At 38.9% G+C, this 19963-nt stretch overlaps 2 protein-coding genes across 2 annotated transcripts in view; both read right to left on the bottom strand.

Moving 5' to 3' along the window:
* Positions 1–208: 208 nt before the first annotated feature.
* LOC124255431 lies at positions 209–3123 on the bottom strand. The gene is made up of 3 exons (XM_046689346.1): positions 2839–3123; positions 1804–1986; positions 209–1410 (listed from the first exon to the last, which is right to left on the bottom strand). Exons 1-3 carry the CDS (start codon positions 3110–3112, stop codon positions 1292–1294), a joined length of 576 nt encoding a protein of 191 aa, XP_046545302.1. The 5' UTR covers positions 3113–3123; the 3' UTR covers positions 209–1291.
* Positions 3124–3368: 245 nt separating this feature from the next.
* LOC124255457 (lachesin-like) overlaps positions 3369–19963 on the bottom strand; it is a 100533-nt gene continuing 83938 nt past the window's right edge. The window contains exons 2-7 of the mRNA XM_046689372.1: positions 15035–15144; positions 13478–13682; positions 11369–11521; positions 8431–8559; positions 4469–4759; positions 3369–3613 (exon numbers count right to left, since the gene is read on the bottom strand). Of these exons, the coding sequence (XP_046545328.1) occupies positions 3369–3613; positions 4469–4759; positions 8431–8559; positions 11369–11521; positions 13478–13682; positions 15035–15144 (1133 nt within the window). The remainder of the gene's footprint in view (positions 3614–4468; positions 4760–8430; positions 8560–11368; positions 11522–13477; positions 13683–15034; positions 15145–19963) is intronic.

Here is a 19963-nt window from a genome sequence, read left to right as displayed (position 1 = left end):
CACTTCAGTGAAGACATGAGCACGAGCATGGTGCTGACATATCGATGCGAGACGGGAATCAAACCCGCAGTTTAAAGATTCTGACGTTCTCAAGGGAAGCAACTCTGCACAGCGGATGATTGGGCCAGTCGCGACCTTGTGGGGACTAAGACATCATAAGTCAAGGTTTAACATAGTATACTCAACAACAAAAGATTCTGTAAACGTATTGCTGATAAAATACTTTAATTGGTCAAAAAGAAGGTAAAAGGTTCTGCCACCACTGTCGGCCTTGTAACTGATATACCTCCTCCAGCTTTTGTAAAGAACACTCAAATTTCTAATTTAAAATACAAAAGAAATAACCGCAGTAAATGTCGCAGATCCTTTTTTGATTCGAAATAAACACAATAACCCTTGCGTCCTCCAAAGATACTTTTGTTGTTGAGTATATAAATACTGACACTACATTTTTAGCGTGTAATACATTTTTGTTTAATGATGTCTCTGATGATTGTATGGAGAGCGTTCAAGTGAATGGTTGATGAAAAATGTGCATCGATAAAAATCATGTCATCAGGCAGAATTGTGGTCATTGACACATATAACATAACAGCAAGTTCATCTCAAACAACAAGTCAAGAAAACATACACGGGCCTCATCATCGTTCTGAGTAACACACGATTCATTTGGTGTTGATACACATAAGTCAACAGACACATTGTAATTATGAATGTGTATGCCCTCTAAGATGAGTCCCGGGTTCTCAAAGTCAACACTTCTATAGATATAGAGTCTACACAAATATTGGACTTCCGTCACGACGTCCAATTGGCATTGCACATGTCAAGATGGATCTTCTTTACCTATACCACTAGACGATACCACACAGCCAACATTCATTTCAACACCTGTAAATCAGTCATTTGTAGTTCTATCAATAGAGTAAGCAGTTTCTTCGTATAGATATGGTATTGTCTTCCTGCCAGAAGCGCTGCTTTGAAAGGCTGATATATGTCAAACATTTATTTCATACTAACAGGAAACTAAATATTCCTTAAGATATAATTCTGCCCCTTTTCACCAGATGTGCTATATACAGAAGAAGTATGTTTCTGTCAATCATTCGAAGATCCCTAGATATCATGTGTCACGTGCTCACCGCAGATGGATGTATAAACTTGGATTAGGGCCGATGATGTATAATACAAATGCTAATTACCATCCATTGTCTGCGGTAGAAGCAAAGAATACGTTTGTAGGCAGGACAGAAGTGAAGCTACTGTAAGACTTTCACGAAATACACACATATCATGATCTCGTCAAGTGGTATAGAGTTAATATCAAGGGTCCGCTAAGGGCTTCCAAAATGACTGACAACGTTGTAGAACAGCTGGACTGGCCAAGGACAAGAGCCTTTTCCTCGTTACCTGAAACATACAACAAAGAATAAGTGAGTATGGTTTATGGCAATATTCCAGCAATATCACGGCGAGGGACACCAGAAATGGGCTTCACACATTGTACCCATGTGGGGAACGAGCGAACGCTTTAACCACTAGGCTATTCCACCGCCCCTACACAACAAAGAGTCTAGTCGATCCTAAATATGGTCCTATATAAATCATAGTTTGTAGATTACATACACACGCACGCAAGCAAGCACACACACACACACACACGAACACACACACACACATGTGTGTTAATCCTTACATCTTCGATGGAACCGAAATCGTCCAGATAAAGAGTATTTAACTTAAGATCACGTTTAAACTTAAGAAATAGCGTGGCATTCTCGTCTATTCAAGCGAAGGCGTTACCTCTTCCTTTGTCTGGTTCCACCATCGGTGGGAATAATGGATACATGGCCGTTGATGTGGTTGTTTTCCTGTGGTGTTCCCCGTAGAAACTCGACTCGTCGTAACCATGATCTGGTACAACGGCGTAAGGTGGTTCACGCGTTGTGGTCGTCGTCGGTCTTGTTATTATCACTGGCTCTAATTCTGAAAAGAAATGGCAGGTTATACAATTCTAGATAAACGTATGTTTGTATTCAATAAGACTATAAGTGGCGCAAGACAACTACTGTTGATTCAAGGAAGCACATTGCGAAAACCTCAGTGTTGAGTAAGTGAGCGAGCTGATTTGAGTGGCGTTTCAAGACACATAATCAGTGCGAACCGGGAATTCGATTCATAAAACATGACAGTCCACCCAGCTGTGAGTAGATCGATGCTCATGTTGTTGATCACTGATTTGTCTTGTCCAGACTCGATTATTTACAGACCGCCGCCATATAGGTGGAATATTGCTGAGTGCGGCGTAAAACTAAAATCACTCACTCACTCAGAGACCATCGGTTCAAGAAACACGACAGCACACCCAGGTGTAAAGATCATCAATTCATGAAACAAAGCAGTACACAAAATTTGTAGAGGCCATGGATTTATGAAATATGGACGATACATGTATCTGTGAGACCCACGAAACACCACCATTTTCTTTGTGCCAAACACTTTCTTGCCGTTTTCAGGAAATAGAAGCATGTTTATGATCGCTTTAAGATTTATTCACACGATATCATGACACTGCCAGTCCATGATGCAACTAAAATACACATAAAGTGATAATAAACTCACAATCACTGTCACAAATGAAAGTTGTTACTTATGCCTGACATCTCTGATAACGTATTATCTTTACTTGCCATCATACACTGTGTTATCCGACATCGATACGGTATCATGTTATGTGAATTTTAGGACGGCTTGTTGCATTAAAGGTCTGTTTACGCACACGTCGATAAAGATATTCAACATTTACCTCCCTTTCATTACTACGTCATCCATACTCACCATACAAAACCATTTCTTCTTCATCAGATCCGAGATAGTTACTTCCTTCGCAAGTATAGGACCCAAAATCTTCTTTTTCGATTTCTTTGATTCTCAAACTTAATGTCACAATCCTGTTTTCAAGATCCGCATAGGCTTCTGTATTGAATTTTTCATCATTGCTTATTTCTAAACCATTCCGCTTCCAGAAGGTTAGACCCTGGGGATGAGCATATATTGAACACTGCAGAATAGTCTCCCGTCCAAGTTTTTGACCCATTCGCTTATTCGGCATCGTTACTTCCGGTGCAACTGAAATAAACACCGGTAATCAATGAGTGATCATATTTCTTCTCCAGCCGGGTTGTTCCCCCATCGATCATTGTAATGGATGACTTTGTTGAAATAATTTGCAGCGAACTTGACCAGGGTCATTTATCGATCTGCGACCAATAGTCAAGTGTGTTTAGTCATCGCCTTCTTTTATTTAGTCATGGCCCTACATTTATAGGAGTTCCACTGTAAAACTAAATATATATCCTTTCAGGACATTAATTAAAATGATGATGTGATATATGATTCTGCACTGAAACCTTAACAATTCCCTTAACACGAAACATTTTGTCTGGTTCCACCATCGGTGGGAATAATGGATACATGGCCGTTGATGTGGTTGTTTTCCTGTGGTGTTCCCCGTAGAAACTCGACTCGTCGTAACCATGATCTGGTACAACGGCGTAAGGTGGTTCACGCGTTGTGGTCGTCGTCGGTCTTGTTATTATCACTGGCTCTAATTCTGAAAAGAAATGGCAGGTTATACAATTCTAGATAAACGTATGTTTGTATTCAATAAGACTATTAGTGGCGCAAGACAACTACTGTTGATTCAAGGGAAGCACATTGCGAAAACCTCAGTGTTGAGTAAGTGAGCGAGCTGATTTGAGTGGCGTTTCAAGACACATAATCAGTGCGAACCGGGAATTCGATTCATAAAACATGACAGTCCACCCAGCTGTGAGTAGATCGATGCTCATGTTGTTGATCACTGATTTGTCTTGTCCAGACTCGATTATTTACAGACCGCCGCCATATAGGTGGAATATTGCTGAGTGCGGCGTAAAACTAAAATCACTCACTCACTCAGAGACCATCGGTTCAAGAAACACGACAGCACACCCAGGTGTAAAGATCATCAATTCATGAAACAAAGCAGTACACAAAATTTGTAGAGGCCATGGATTTATGAAATATGGACGATACATGTATCTGTGAGACCCACGAAACACCACCATTTTTTCTTTGTGCCAAACACTTTCTTGCCGTTTTCAGGAAATAGAAGCATGTTTATGATCGCTTTAAGATTTATTCACACGATATCATGACACTGCCAGTCCATGATGCAACTAAAATACACATAAAGTGATAATAAACTCACAATCACTGTCACAAATGAAAGTTGTTACTTATGCCTGACATCTCTGATAACGTATTATCTTTACTTGCCATCATACACTGTGTTATCCGACATCGATACGGTATCATGTTATGTGAATTTTAGGACGGCTTGTTGCATTAAAGGTCTGTTTACGCACACGTCGATAAAGATATTCAACATTTACCTCCCTTTCATTACTACGTCATCCATACTCACCATACAAAACCATTTCTTCTTCATCAGATCCGAGATAGTTACTTCCTTCGCAAGTATAGGACCCAAAATCTTCTTTTTCGATTTCTTTGATTCTCAAACTTAATGTCACAATCCTGTTTTCAAGATCCGCATAGGCTTCTGTATTGAATTTTTCATCATTGCTTATTTCTAAACCATTCCGCTTCCAGAAGGTTAGACCCTGGGGATGAGCATATATTGAACACTGCAGAATAGTCTCCCGTCCAAGTTTTTGACCCATTCGCTTATTCGGCATCGTTACTTCCGGTGCAACTGAAATAAACACCGGTAATCAATGAGTGATCATATTTCTTCTCCAGCCGGGTTGTTCCCCTCATCGATCATTGTAATGGATGACTTTGTTGAAATAATTTGCAGCGAACTTGACCAGGGGTCATTTATCGATCTGCGACCAATAGTCAAGTGTGTTTAGTCATCGCCTTCTTTTATTTAGTCATGGCCCTACATTTATAGGAGTTCCACTGTAAAACTAAATATATATCCTTTCAGGACATTAATTAAAATGATGATGTGATATATGATTCTACACTGAAACCTTAACAATTCCCTTAACACGAAACATCGTTCAGGACTAAGTTACTTGTGACGATCGTACCCACATGATCCATAGCGGCATTGCAGCCTCATATTGTATGAAACTAAGAACAACTCGAAAGGTTGTAAGTGATCGGCTGGTCTTCCTGTTAACGAGGTTACGGTGTACACAGATAAGGAAAGGCATAAAAAACTTCTGTAAAGTGAAGCTTTTGTCTGGTTCCACAATGTAGCTGTACTTCCACAAAAATCAGGTTGTGTTTGGGAATGCTGTCTGGCGCGACCACGAGCATTCCATTGTCTTACTTTCTTCGCGGGAGCCTTTATGTAAAACAGTGCCATTATCTGAGCGTTTCTATCAGTAAATGATCTTTTCTCGGTGAGATGGCTGCTTTTCAGAATGACGACCTTACACAACACTATCCAGGAGTGGGAGAGAATATATTCACGTAACGTATAAAATCAAGTATTTTGGCGTTGAATTTATACCATTCGGTAAAATACACTCATATCTACTTTGTCCAAAAGTCATTAAGTCTATGCCAAATTGGACAAATTATATTTTGAACTGGTGAAGATCATTAGTCAGAACCATATACATTATACTTATAAGAATTGAAAAATATGTGCTTTGACTACTGGATCATTAAACCAGTTTCGTGACAGAAAATTATGTTCTTTCACAACAGGTATGGATCATTAAACCAGTTTCGTGACAGAAAAATATGTTCCTTAACTACGGGATAATTAAACCAGCTTCATGACAGAAAAATATAATCTTTTGCTACTGGATCATTAAAACAGTTTCATGACCAAAAATATGTTCCTTCACTACAAGATCATTAAACCAGTTTCGTGACAGAAAATTTGTTCCATCACGACGGGATCATTAAACCAGTTTCATAGCAGAAAAATATAATCTTTTGCTACTGGATCATTAAACCAGTCTCGTGACAGAAAAGTATTTTCCTCTCGCTACTGAATCATTAAACAGTTTTGTGAAGGAAAAATGTGTGCACTACTTTGACTACTGGATCATTATGTCAGTGTGTGAAGGAGTTTCACACAGATAGAAATAGGCAAATTAATCGTTTACTAATCCATACTTCTCATTTTATGAATTTCAAACGTAATATTAGATAAATGTTCTTCTTGAACTAAAAACACAAGAAGTTAATGGAATCGTTCACTGTTGTGCGGAATCCAAAATAGCTTGACTGGTCCCGTTGGTACCAATCTCATTCTTTCTGAATATAGAAGAAAGTATGCTAGCTCGTTAATTATATAGAAAGATAATAAGCCTTCTGAGAGGGTGTTTATCTGTCCCCAACCAGACCAATAGCTATTAGTGGCAAATGAGCGAAACGTGCAATAATAGCGGTTTGAAGTTCAAGGAGACGTGGCCATTCTGTGGAGAACATTCATTAATCGGGCAATTCAATCACAAGTATTAAATACAAAGTCAAGAGACACAATCTGCCTTAAGTACTAAACCTACTCAATCAGTGTCGCAATGGTGGGCTACATACGATCCAACTAACGTTCGTTTGAAAAACTAAAATCGTTTGAACGTTGCAATTAAATTCACCCGATCGAACGATTGTTTGAAGAAAAAGCATGAAGTCATATTTAGATAAGAACTCGCGGAATCAATCACTTTCTAGTTTGATGATTCCATGGGAGAAATTATCAATCATCAGCGACGTTAACTAAGATTATAATGAGATTGTTTGAGAGTGGATTTCAGCCAATCGACCTTAAGATACGGAATCCGCATCGACATGAACTGTGACCACAACAGAATTATTTCTTTTTATCTTAATAAACTTCGATTACAGTTATTATCAGCTTGAATCGTCAGTATTAATTTGTCGCTTCAGAATCGGAGAAATAAAAGTCATATCTTTTGTGTTTTACTACCTCATGGGATTGTTTTCAAGAGTGCGCAAAACTTAGAATAGCCGAAATCGTATTAAACATTTCCCACAACAAATCAGTTATGTCGAGGGACGCAATCCAATTTATTTCCCTATTTCCCGTTGTTTTACACCACTTATTTCCTATAGTGAGTGCAACGAGCAACGGTAGAATTTTCAGTTTTTAATGAGCCGTTCAATCCAGCAATTTTTCCATACGAGAAAATTACCAGAGACATTTATCGACTGACGAGAACAATTTTCTCCATTTGTAATCTGACAATAATCATATCATTCCTTTATATAATCCTGTATAACAAATCTATGTGTATACTTTCTTACAAAACATGAAACCTTATTAGAAAAACACAATTTTAGATTGTTCTGTTAAAGATATAGCACATGAGATATCTCAGTATCATGTACTTATTCGTTATAAATGTTATGTTATCAAAACATATATTGTAATCTGAACGCTGCGCAATCTGTAAGGCGAATCTGCACAAATGGCTCATAAACAATGCAACTTTCTGTTTGCATCCATTGTAGGTTCAAGTGTATACTCATGAATAACGAGTGACATTAGATGACCTTTTATGTCGCTCTAGTGAGTGGGTGAGTGAGTGGTTTTACGCCGCCTTTAGCAATATTCCAGCAACATCACGGCGGGGGATACCAGTGATGGGCTTTACACATTGTACCCATGTGTGGAATCGAACCCGGGTTTCCGGCGTGACGAACGAACGCTTTAACCACTTGGCTTCCTCACCGCCCCTTATGTCGCTCTAGATTTCTTTTTCTGCACGATACCTAGTGTAAAGTTGAACATACCATGTATATATACAATCTGAATACAATCTGTATAACTGTTATATGAGTGAGGAAAGTTTACTATCGTAACACTTTGTGTGGTTTAAGTAAAAATATATAATCTGAAATTTAATGCATGTGATGTTAATCTCATTCACATCATGGACATCAAATTCATTTATTATGAAAATCTGCTTATTCATTTTCTTGTTTCTTTGTCCTCAATATTAATTTCGAGAAACCCGCACTAGGATCCTTTGAAGACAAGTTACTATTTGAGTCCGTTATGACTGAAAGACATTCATTCATCTGAACACAGGGGCGGCAGGGTAGCCTAGTGGTTAAAGCGTTCGATCGTCCCGCAGAAGGCCCGGGTTCGATTCCCCACATGGGTACAATGTGTGAAGCCCATATCTGGTGTCCACCGCCATGATATTGCTGGAATATTGCTAAAAGCGGCGTAAAACCAAACTCACTCACTCATCTGTAGACATTTCTTGGGAGCATACTTTTGCATGGTTTTTAATACGTTTTTGGCTGCCAATTTGTCCCGGTAGGTTCTTGTGATACTTCTGCTGATGTGTTATTTACAACAAATTTACAACAAAAATAATCGATGGACAGACTTAGATGCAGATAGGTTTCATCGTAGATTCAACATACATTCAACGATGACTCTGATGGCTTTGCTCACAGAAGGAGGAACGCCGTTGTCCACGAAACACTCGTAGATGTCGTCGCAGTACCGTGTAACGTTGTGGATGAGTAGCATCTCCCCTTCCAAACCAATTCCTGTTACAAAAATAACCAGTATTAACATCATCATCACCATGCACGACAGTGATTTGAAACTAACCGTTTCATTGGCAAAATAGAATTTGGTAATATGAAAATATGTGAATATGAAACACATTTTTCTGAGAAAACAATCCTGTTTATTGCAGTCAGCGACGTTTCGATGTAGATTATTACATTGTTATCGACCTTAAGTTTGTTTGTTTGTTGTTTAACGCCGCACTCAGCAATATTCCAGTTACATGACGGCCGTATGTAGATAATCGAGTCTAGAGCAGACAATCCAGTGATCAACAGCATGAGCATCGTTATACGCAATTGGGGTACAATGACATGCATCAGCCAAGTCAGCGAGCCTGACCACCCGATCCCGTTAGTCGCCTTTTACAACAAGCATTGGTTGATGAAGATCAAATCTTCACGGGTCCCGTTATCGACCTGGAGAGACAAGAGGAGACCTGGAGAAGCATGCATACATTGTACATGATATGCTGTGATGCTTACTCGGCAACAAGAACAGGTGATAAGTCGCAAACAGATGACTGGATGAAACCCTCTGACGATAAACAAGAATTTGTTATCCGTAAAGTTGTATGTTTCATACAATCTACAACCGTAACCGGAATGTAAAAAAGAAATACAATAGTCATGCATAAAGCGTACTTATATCAACCAGGCTGAACGCAAACGCAGTGTTAATAAGTTTAAAGTGATAAAATATTCGGAATCTATTCAGTGAATTGTCATCGCGTTTCTGCATACATGACAGCATAAGTGAGCCATATTTCTCTCTCGCTGAGACTTGTTTCGGTGTTCGATCCACGAGGTTCATCTACGAAACATAAAAGAGTAACGATATTTAATCTGAGGTTTCTCCGCCACATTTCCCTCTCTAACTGTTTCTCCTGGTTCCAAATTCTTTACTGTTTGTTCCGGATTCGCCGATGATCCCTTGAGCCCTAAAAACATGCACGCGTGTCAAATCAACAGAAATGTTCTTAACGTAATTTCATTTATTTTAATACAATTAATGCCACCGATGCCAAGCCAACATGAAAACGTTAAAAAGAAGTCGAAATAAAGCAAATAGGATTTTATAAAGTGCTGACAAAGTTGGTTGTAAAAATCGCATTTCCGTGTTGCACCAATTGACATTAAACAGTAAATATGAATGTATCAGTCTCACAAGCATGGCAATGATTTGTCATTGATGCGTATTGTTTGTGCAAGGACATTTAATTCCAGCTTGCTGCGAAAGGGGTTTGTCCCACACAGCAATATGTTCTGAAAGGGACTAGCGAATGTCGTTACCAATGAATTAAACTTGGTTCGTTTGATACAAAACTATTCAGTCGAGATTCCGAAGTACTCCGACAACAATTACTTTGTAATCTTACCAGAATATTGCTCTTAATTCTATGCGGGATTGAAAAGTTCAACTAAATTAAAATTGCCAAATGGGTTCTCTACTGTGAAATTATACATCTTCGCTACGGTCAGCGAAACCAGATCAAATTCCCAACTTTTTTAAGGCGAAAAAGAACCGTAAGAATAAAGATCGATTCAAGGAAATTTGGTAAGGAAGTTCGCAAGAGCTTTCCTTTCCCCCACTTCGTCAAACAATCCCATTTGATGGGATGAAATTGATTTGGTTGCGGTCTTCAGTGAAGGGATGCTGAGGTTGAGGATGGGGAAATGAAGATGTTCTGGAAAGTGTCTGCGGTTCTAACATGGCATGGACTCACTCAATCGCCACTCCTTCCTCGCTGGATCTATCTTGCATCTCCGTCAAAATCTCTCTCTCATCTTCTCATGTATTGTCAAAGATAGCATATCTTGGGACCAATGTTCACATATTTACTGAATCCACTGCTTGTGTCTATTTTACCTTTTTGTGCAAGGGTTGGATCATATCCTCGCATCTTTGTGCAAATGTGTATAAATAAGAAATTACATTTAGTACACGCCATTCATATCAATGCCTTTTTATTACATGTATTACACACGAAGGCACCAGCCACATAATCAGTATCGAACATCTGAACAGTTCCAATAAAAGACCAAACAGTAAAGAAAGATGTATAAATGGATCACCGAATATTAGTAATGACACCAGGTGTTCGCGAAAAGGTAAGTATATTATTAAGCATGTCATGCCTTTCCAATAGCACCCACCATTGAAACAAAGTGAAATTTCATGACATACGAAAACGGATTGAAAGCGAAATGCTTTTAACCATGATGTTTTCTACATCAGATGTCACTTCATGATGTCCTCAATATTGTTTACTAATTCCGCATTGCACATATTGCATCTGGTATTATACATAATAAATGTTATTTTCTGTTCAGATCTACTGGCATTGTCACTCACTACAGTTATTCCCCAAAAGCTAATACGAAATCGTATTGTTTTGGGGGATAAAAAGTCAATTAAGTACATTTGGTATATCAGCTGAAAACATAAAATGAAACATAACGTGGATATTGTCTCGAATATACCAGATGTTTCTTTCTTTTATGATCCCGAATTATTCATTGGTATTATTTACACTTTACTTCTCTACTATTATAAATTTAACACGATATACATAAAGGATATATGTCCATCTGTACATGTATATCAATCTGAACATAACATCAATGTATAAATGCTTTTAAGGGTATTTTCCGAATGACCTAGATTTTACGCCAACGGTTTTTATTCACAATCAGTACAATGACTAATGAAATAAATATCTATGGCATAAACATCTAAAATCATACGTTGACACGTATCGTTTTCAGCGAAATTAGTGAGACTTACTTTCTTTTCTGCCTCTGCCCATTCTGTAGTTCCGTTTGTTCCACGTGACATTTGGCTGCGGGACTCCTGTCACGTTACAAATGAGTTCCGCTACCTCGCCTTCGCGCAACCGGATATTGTCAGATGACAGGCGGCTTATGATAGCAGGTGGCACTGTTCAAAGATACATTGACAAGTCAGTTGGTTTTGAAATGCAATGTTTTTTCTACGAGTATTAATACATGCATTGATTTATATATACTGATATTACAAGTATAATACAAATAACTGAATATAGCATTTGGTCTTAAAGTATGTCGCTACATAAACTCTTTGGAGCTTGAACGGATATGAACTTACGATGCTTGTGTCAAATACTCGATACTTTGGTCACCAGAAATGTGATTTACACATTGTACAACTGGTGATCAGATCTTCTTGACAGTATAGTGCACTCACGCCAGAAAGCATAGTCAAAACTCACTGTGTGTAAGCCCAACCCTGGCACAAACGTTTCGTACATTTTCATGTGTTGTCTCCTTTCAGTGAGTAAGTGCAGTTAGTGAGTGAGTGAGTGCAGTTAGCGAGTAAGTTTTAGTTTTTCGCCGCCGTTAGCAATATTCCAGTAATATCACGACGGGGGACACCAGTAAAAATGGGCTCAACACAATGTACCCATGTGGGGAATCGAACCCGGGTCTTCAGAGTGACGAGCGAACGCTTTAACCACTGGGCTACCCCGCCGCCCTGTCAGTTAGTGTAATGCTGCAGTCTCATCACGACGCGTCAGCTCAATGTGGAAATGACAGGTGAAAATTGGATACTGACGTACACATTTAACTGTATTTGTGAAACCCCAGTGTTAGGTACGTTTCTGACATACCAAGGAGAAACCTGGGATTCGATCTAAAGATAATCCATCCAGTCACTACAAGGATGTTCCTCAACACACTGAACTGCAGCGTCTTCGACACCATGGTCACCATTACCCTTTCACCCTTCCCTGTCTGGGGATGTCATCAACGCCATGAAACCCTTTGACAGAGCGACTCTCCTTCTTCCTACTACTTGAGAGTCTTTCATGTTAGTTCTGACAGAATCTACACCAGAATGCAACCATTAGCTGAACGAGGGATGCACTATTCTGGTCAGCTGATGTATCGATCACCTATGTTGACCTATGTGGTCTATAGAAAACGAAATGGCAACCACTGTGAAGCCTTTAGATAATTCACTTCCTCTTGCAATATACTTCTAACACAAAGAGTTACCGCTAACACGAGGTATCATGTAAAGGTTAACGTGTCCTAAAGCTGGCTCCATATTCACTTCATCAACATTCATTTAGAGGAAGTTGTTTGATTTAGGTGTTGCTGAACATCGCAAGGTTATGCATCGGTTAATGGTAATATGACAGGACGATCATTACTTTGGTACAATATGACGATTTAGCTCAAGTTCAAAACTTTTCGGTCGTATCAGGATGGATAAATCAACACAAAAGCGCCCATCATTAGGTGTTCTTTTTAAATTTTCCCATATTTTTCCTCAATCCATCGTAGTATAGAACGTTTAGTTTGTGAAATATATATGATTTTATTATTTACAAAGCTATTTTTAACTCAAAGTGGACCGTAGTTAAAAGTAGTTCTCTGTTCGTAGTGTTTACACATCTATAGTCCGTTTGATTTCATTTGAGACCGATGAATTGCTCACCAACACAAAATCTAATAATTGCAACAAAACCAAATTTTGCACAGTCACATAAAAACGACACGACAGACCAATTATGAGGATTTGTCCCATAATTTGGGGCACCAGAATAAAAAAGTTGTTTAAGAAACGGTCATTATTATGATGTCACTTTTCGCTATTTCTTACGAGAGAGGACCACTTGCTGGTAAAACAGGTAGGTAATCAACAAGCTTGTGGAGTAAAATATCAATTTCACACGTGCAACGCGCACACCTGGCTGTTTTATCAGCAAGTGGCCCCCCTCGTACAACCAACCAGCCAATCAACCAAGCAGTCAACAAACAACCCGACCAGCCAAACAGCTAGTCAACCAACCAACCAACCATCCATCCATCCATCCATCCATTCATCCATCTATCTATCTATCCAACTCACCAAGGACAGACAGTTTTACTGACTTCTCCTGCTCAGGGACGGTGTTGATCTGACACTTGTAGATACCGCTGTCGTTGTAGAAGACATCGTTGATATGCAGGTTCCACTCCTTCACATACGGCCTCTCGATCGTGATTCGCTGGTCATCTATCATACGTCTGTCCGCGTGGCTGATCAGCTGTTTTCGTGGACTGACCCAAATTACCTGTAAACGTGTTGACCATTACATTGTACATTGTACCCAGAACTAACGGGTTTGTCCTGTCGAGTCATCTTGTCAGAATATGTTTCCTGATGTCAAGGCAGAAAAATGTGATACCCGTGCCATATATGACTGTATGGGTTTCGGGGTTTTTTTCACTGTTATTTGTGTCTGTATAGTCATGTCTCTATTAATTCAATAGAAAGTGACATTTGATGACACCGGCGAAGGTAATCGCTACTGTCTCGTCTATAAAGTCAAGGTAATGTTGTAAAATAGATTTCTTGCGTGACAAACGATACTTACAGGTTTTTTGTTCTGCAACATATTCTCATGGATTCGATGTCACCACGCACTTCTATATGGGCCTTTATACTTCTAACAAAAGTATTTTCTCTATATATCTATCAAAGGGTTTCAAATAGAAGCGACAAAGCTTTTTTCAGAAGAAACATCAAACCACAGATCCAGAGCATGTGTTTATGAATCACCATCAAGTACTGATTGTATCGGGGGTTAACGTAAGGGGAGCATATTGTTCTTCGTCCGTCAGAAATGCATGTACAGGCAAGTCAAGTGTTCACTCAACCAAACATGGGAACATATGGAACAAGTCAAAATGTTGAATCGCATGGAGGATCGTTTTGGTCATTGATACATGAAATGTCCTCCAAATGTTTACAATAAAAAAGTAACACTTTACTGAGGTCTTGTATTTTCTTCCGGAATAGAATACCTTTTGAGCACGAGGCAGATAAAGCTAAAATACACCGGATCCTCAAATTTTGATATGTGAAGACCAAAGGCTGAATCTTCTAAAATATTGTTTGACATATACGGACACGAATTCTTGTCATACAGTCATACAAGAAACAAACTCTTGTCATACATAGTGTGTATAATTGTTCTAACTCCATTTGTATTCATAATCCAACGATAAATGAGATGGCCTTTTTATATTTCTAATTCATGTGGGTAAATCAGTGGAACTGAATCGGCTTTTGACAATTAATGAAGGATATCAGATGATTGAATAAATCATGAGTTTGAATAAATCTTCCTGGCCTAAATCCGTGTTTTGATTTTACCAATTCGAGCAAAAATTCCCATTCATATGAATAAGGAAACACATCAACAAGCATGGGTGCCATAATTTGTGCCATTAGGATTCCTTCTTGTTGCTTAAATGTCCTATACCCAAATTTCACACAAATTTAAATGCTCACAATAATACCTCATAAAGTATTTCGAATTTTATTTTACATTGATTAGAAATTCAGAAGGAAATAAACGAAACGTTAACTTTAATCGTTTTCTATGACAAGGTTCGACCGATTAACATGGGTTCCCCTTACCGTATTTTCTCCTATATACTCCACCGTGCATGGTAGGACAGCCTTCTCTCCCGCCTTCACTGTCACATGTTCTGGCGTTGTGTTGAATTTTGGCGCTAAATCAGCCAATGCTGAAACAAAATAAAACGGAACATTTTACTCATGGATAAATTCCAATCAGTGCTTTATATTCAAATCATATAACGTAATAAGTTATTTTTCAATAAAAGTATATTTATTTCAAAAACCAAGGCATTTTACACTGTGAAACGACACGATGGTGATACATACAAGTCTTATGTAATTTTGCAAATGGGATTTACAGATGAGTAGATTTTTCTTTCAAACTACCTTGTCATCAGCAATGATCTACAACTGTGCGTTAACACTGGTGATATCAGCCTAACAATATACCCCAACAGCTTTGACTCCATAACCCACGCCATCAGACAAGAACAAATCCGCAATACCCATAGACGATTCTCAAAGCGCGGCTGGCGCCCATGGTATTCAAAGCCACAGAAACCCCCGTTGCAGTCATAATAACCTATAAATGGTACTTAAAAGCAAGCGCTACAATATATGACGTCCTGCTCGTTGAGGTGCGTCGCCTCTAGCCAGAAATATGTTCCTAAATAGATTAGTAGTTTGGGGACCTCGGCACATGCCACCTTGACACAGAAGCAGGCAACGAAACCTGATGTGTAATCAGCAAAGGTCACGCCGATTCCCCAGGGTGATGCTGAAATGACGGGCTCTGTGCCATAGAAACTGTTAATATGTTCCGACTGAGGGCGGGGGAAGATGGCGTTAAGTAAGTAAACACGTAGGTGGCGAACGTTCTGGCTGAATCAAATTTAAACCAGTCGGGTGATGAAAAAGAATGAAGTGATGCAGTCTGTCATATGTTTGAAAGGGCATTCTTGGTGGAACGTTAACATGCTAGCATGGAACTTTATGCTATGTGTTAGGTTTACGCTCATCTTATATTTTCTTACGATGTATAATTGATTTACCAATCATCTTCATAAAGAAGGTTCCTGTAAGCATACTAGTCTCACGCGAGATAGACGTTCTTTTGTCTAGAGTAATAATACGTCCTGGCTTTTTGGTGGTCTATGTTGTATTTTTTTCCTTCATATCATATTTTTAGGTTATTTGTTTACCTCTTTTTTGTCAACAATGAAATTAGTTCTGAACTAACGACCCAAACTAAATTTCAATACATCAAAACTAATTATACGTTGGAAGGGAATCGATATACCTGCTGTGTCCACGTGCCTGGAGGAACGTCAAGTCTATTACATGACCCTTACTTGTTCTGCCCATACATTCTGAAGCTAATAGTACACCCCCCGTTAAAGCAATATACTTCGGTCCACCGTATTGTAGCTGATAGCCTGTCCAAGATAATGTGACCACCCTAACTGAAGCGGATACCCCATCCAATATACTTCTGACCACCCTTATTGAAGATGATAGTCCATCACAATCCCATTTAAGCTGGTAATTCAAGCAAACTGCGACCATCCATATTGACCATCCATATTTCATTTCACCATCCGACCATGTCGGACGTACACAACATCTTTCTCATGTTGTAATCTTCGTATTTCACAGGCAATAAACCGGTTCATATCGTAAGCGACGTTCCCTGTCTCATCAATTATCGTCCTTGGGACATCTCAAGACTAGAACCCGCGACACAACAAACCAACCAACAACCAACAAACGTGATTTTCTTCCACATTAAATTGGCAGCAGTGATATATCTGGATACATCTCCAAGGCAGCTATAAACCCATCCCACTCACTCACTCACCATATCTACGTCTATCAAAACGACTTCTACTACTTGTACTGCACTTATGTGAGATGTGCTACAGCTACTGCTTCGGCTACTTCTCATTTTGATCAAACGGTAAAATGTCAAATACAATTCTGTCATTCTAGATTTATCTTAACACCTATCGTAACAACTCTCCCGTTATATACTTTTTATGCAAATTCTTTAAGCGCCAGGTGGTGCGATGGACAGGATATGTTTACCCTTTCGCGAACAACCTGTGCCATTCTTGATTTTCACCGATCCATTCAAGTAACTTAAGCCGCTGTTATGCTTTTTTTCACACCCTGCGGAATCTGTTTCGTCGGATAATGGAGATTGGTTTCTATCTAGCGTTGATGTTATATATACACTGCTGTGTAAGCCGGGTCTATGTTGTTATTCCCATATCAAGACTTCTGGCAAAGGCTCATTAGGAGATAAACAGATTCCGTGATCTTTTCCTATACATGGTATTTGAACTGCCTCCACCACTCGCCCCCAACACCGGCAGATTATGGTTAGATTTCAATTTGAAGAGATTCCAAGCGTGAAATTATAAATGGAAAGAGTTGGAAAGAGTTTTGTCTGTGTAATGTACAGTATCGATCGAAAACCAAAGCAAAGTTGTCAGTTGTCATCTATAAATAGACTTTAGTTATAAATTAATTAATGAAAAAACAAAGTTGCATACACTGCAGAGAAATGCGATGTGTGGTCGTAATTAATTGGACATAAAGCTGGAACGGAAAAAAAGAGTTAATCAAATTTGGAAGATTGCACAACACGATTGTGATACAACTCTGTTGGTAGGATCGGAGATCTAGTAGAAAGATAACGTTTTTCAGTACCTGTCGTCGAAGTAATTGGGCCCCGAAGTTTGTTCAGTTAAGGCAATGCTATCTCCCGTAACCACAGATTTTGTGCAATTCACGTGACCCTTGCTACAAAGAAGTTTTAATTTGTGCTTTTTACAAACCACAACGTTCAAAGAAATATTTTTTCAGGCATTGTGTTTATATTTTCTAATTATTTTCTTGTCGCGAGAATCCTCGTTGATCACGTTTCTTTGTCTCTCTCGAATGAAACCTCCGAAAAAATCACAAATACATACATCAAAAAATATCGTTAAAAATATTCATTTCTGAGCAATGTCATTTCAAGGAATTGGGCCTTCGAGTCAACCAACGTTTTTTGTACAGGCGGAATTTCAGCATTCCGTGAATGTTCTAGGGCAAATTCTTATTTAAAAAACGATTACTAAAGAGTTGTGTATTCCCCGACAATCCTGTGCGTACCGACATATGTACGTTGTTGGTACTCCTGATGGCACTGAGACAAGGATTCTTAAATGTACAATTTCAATTTTATTTTCTTGTATCTCTTTCCATTACACGCTTCAATGGTATCAGAATCATTTGTACAAACCATTGTCGGTTAAATTATGTCGCTCCCAAGGGCAATCATCATACATTCACAACAATATTCACAACGAATCCATTCCACTGTGTTCTGATTATCTAGCGATAGGATCGACGCTGCTGCACACCATGACAGATGATTCTGTTCTATTCCTGGGACACACGTATCGTCCCTATACAAGGCTTTCACTAATTCAATAAACAAACCCTCCGTCCACTCGGCACTGCACGATATGGGAACCCTGTCCGCCCAGTCTGGTAATACATCAAGACAAGCACATATCGCATGTTGCTAGAAAGGCGACTGTTCACGAAGCCGGCCTGATAATAGACTGTGAATATAGCCATTTGGTCTTGTTTCAACTATTAGAATGTGTAGCAAGTCACGAGTTGCCACTAACCGATCGGCGTTAAGGTGTTCCGACATGAAATTCATGATAAAGAAAATGGAAAATTGACGTAATTGTTTCGGTTTATGCAAGTTCGAAAGAGACTGAAGTAAAATGGTCGGTACACGAATGTCCCCTCGTTAGTACTAATTTTTGTGTGAAATATAATACTTTTTGTCGTTCGATTTCAGTTACCAGAAACATAGTGTTATACAAAACCCATTTTACCAATGCTGCGTTCCTTAAGATTTAGTGTTCTTTAAAATCTCATTCGATTATGAGGATAATACTACTTCGATCAACATGCAAAGACTATAATCGAATGTCCTTGGGTGTCAAAGGTGTGGTATTCTGTATTATATCATCCCTAATATGCAAATATTGGTGCATTTGCATCATTTCGCGACATTTCTTTATTGCCGGGGGAGAATGGTAAGAGAAAATTTACCAATTTAAGTAATCATTTAAAACATAACTCTCCACATCGATGTAAATGATCTTTAATGCCGTTTTATCGAACAATAATTTCCTCAGATGAAACTCTTTCACATTTCGATTATTTTCGTATTTTTGTATGAATTTGAGAATAGTATGATATGATGAACTATTTCGGCGGAGAAGATTTAAATTGATCACTCCTGACCCAAGTCTGGTAATACAGTTGCGGCCATTACCATGACGACAAGAGTTCCTGGAACTGTTTGTACTGGGTGTAACCTTGTAACCGGGACATGAAAGGGTAACGTTTCTCATTGAAAGAAATTAACTCCTGTTTTTACCAAAGTAGTGAATGACTGTTACTTAATAAGAGCCCTAAACACCGCCTCCTTTCCCCTTGATTACTAAAACCAGTAACTGAATATTCACTACCAGCGCCATTGTAACTAATTTAAGGGCCTCTTCAACAAAAAGAACACCGTCAATTCCAATCGGCCAATCAACGTTAAACGAGGAGTTTCTTTTACTCGACGTTCATGAATCTAAGTTGAAAATCGTAAACTAGTTTTTGTTGTTTCCGCTAAGTGAACAGCTATTAGACTTGCCAAACTAAATCAATTGCAGTCTTCGCCTGTAGTCGTATGCTAACAACATTGATAGCTATCACTAGAGATCTACACGGATTATCGACAAAAGTCAAAAACACACAGCACAACGGAATTAGACGGAGGAGATTATAATTTCATGACAGGTCTTTTCTCCGCTTCGACGCCGGTCTTTGAAATAGTCGTCAAGAAAGCATGATGTAAAGTGTACATCAATTCGGGATACTGCACATCAGCCCGAGTGTTCCTTCGCTCGCGTGATGCGTCTTTGT

The sequence above is a fragment of the Haliotis rubra genome, unplaced genomic scaffold (genome assembly GCF_003918875.1).
Source record: "Haliotis rubra isolate DU_JTF1 unplaced genomic scaffold, ASM391887v1 Scf60, whole genome shotgun sequence".
In the NCBI taxonomy this organism is placed as follows: domain Eukaryota; kingdom Metazoa; phylum Mollusca; class Gastropoda; order Lepetellida; family Haliotidae; genus Haliotis; species Haliotis rubra.
Note: the sequence above shows the minus strand (reverse complement) of the source record. Positions and strands in the feature narration are given on the sequence as shown.

Excerpts from the sequence above, each read along its gene's own strand:
- LOC124255431 (XM_046689346.1), bottom strand. The coding sequence starts at position 3,112 with ATGCCGAATAAGCGAATGGGTCAAAAACTTGGACGGGAGACTATTCTG. Across the intron at positions 1,987-2,838 it reads AGAAGAAATGGTTTTGTATG|AATTAGAGCCAGTGATAATA; the intron begins GTGAGTATGGAT and ends ATTTCTTTTCAG. Across the intron at positions 1,411-1,803 it reads GGAACCAGACAAAGGAAGAG|GTAACGAGGAAAAGGCTCTT; the intron begins GTAACGCCTTCG and ends TGTATGTTTCAG.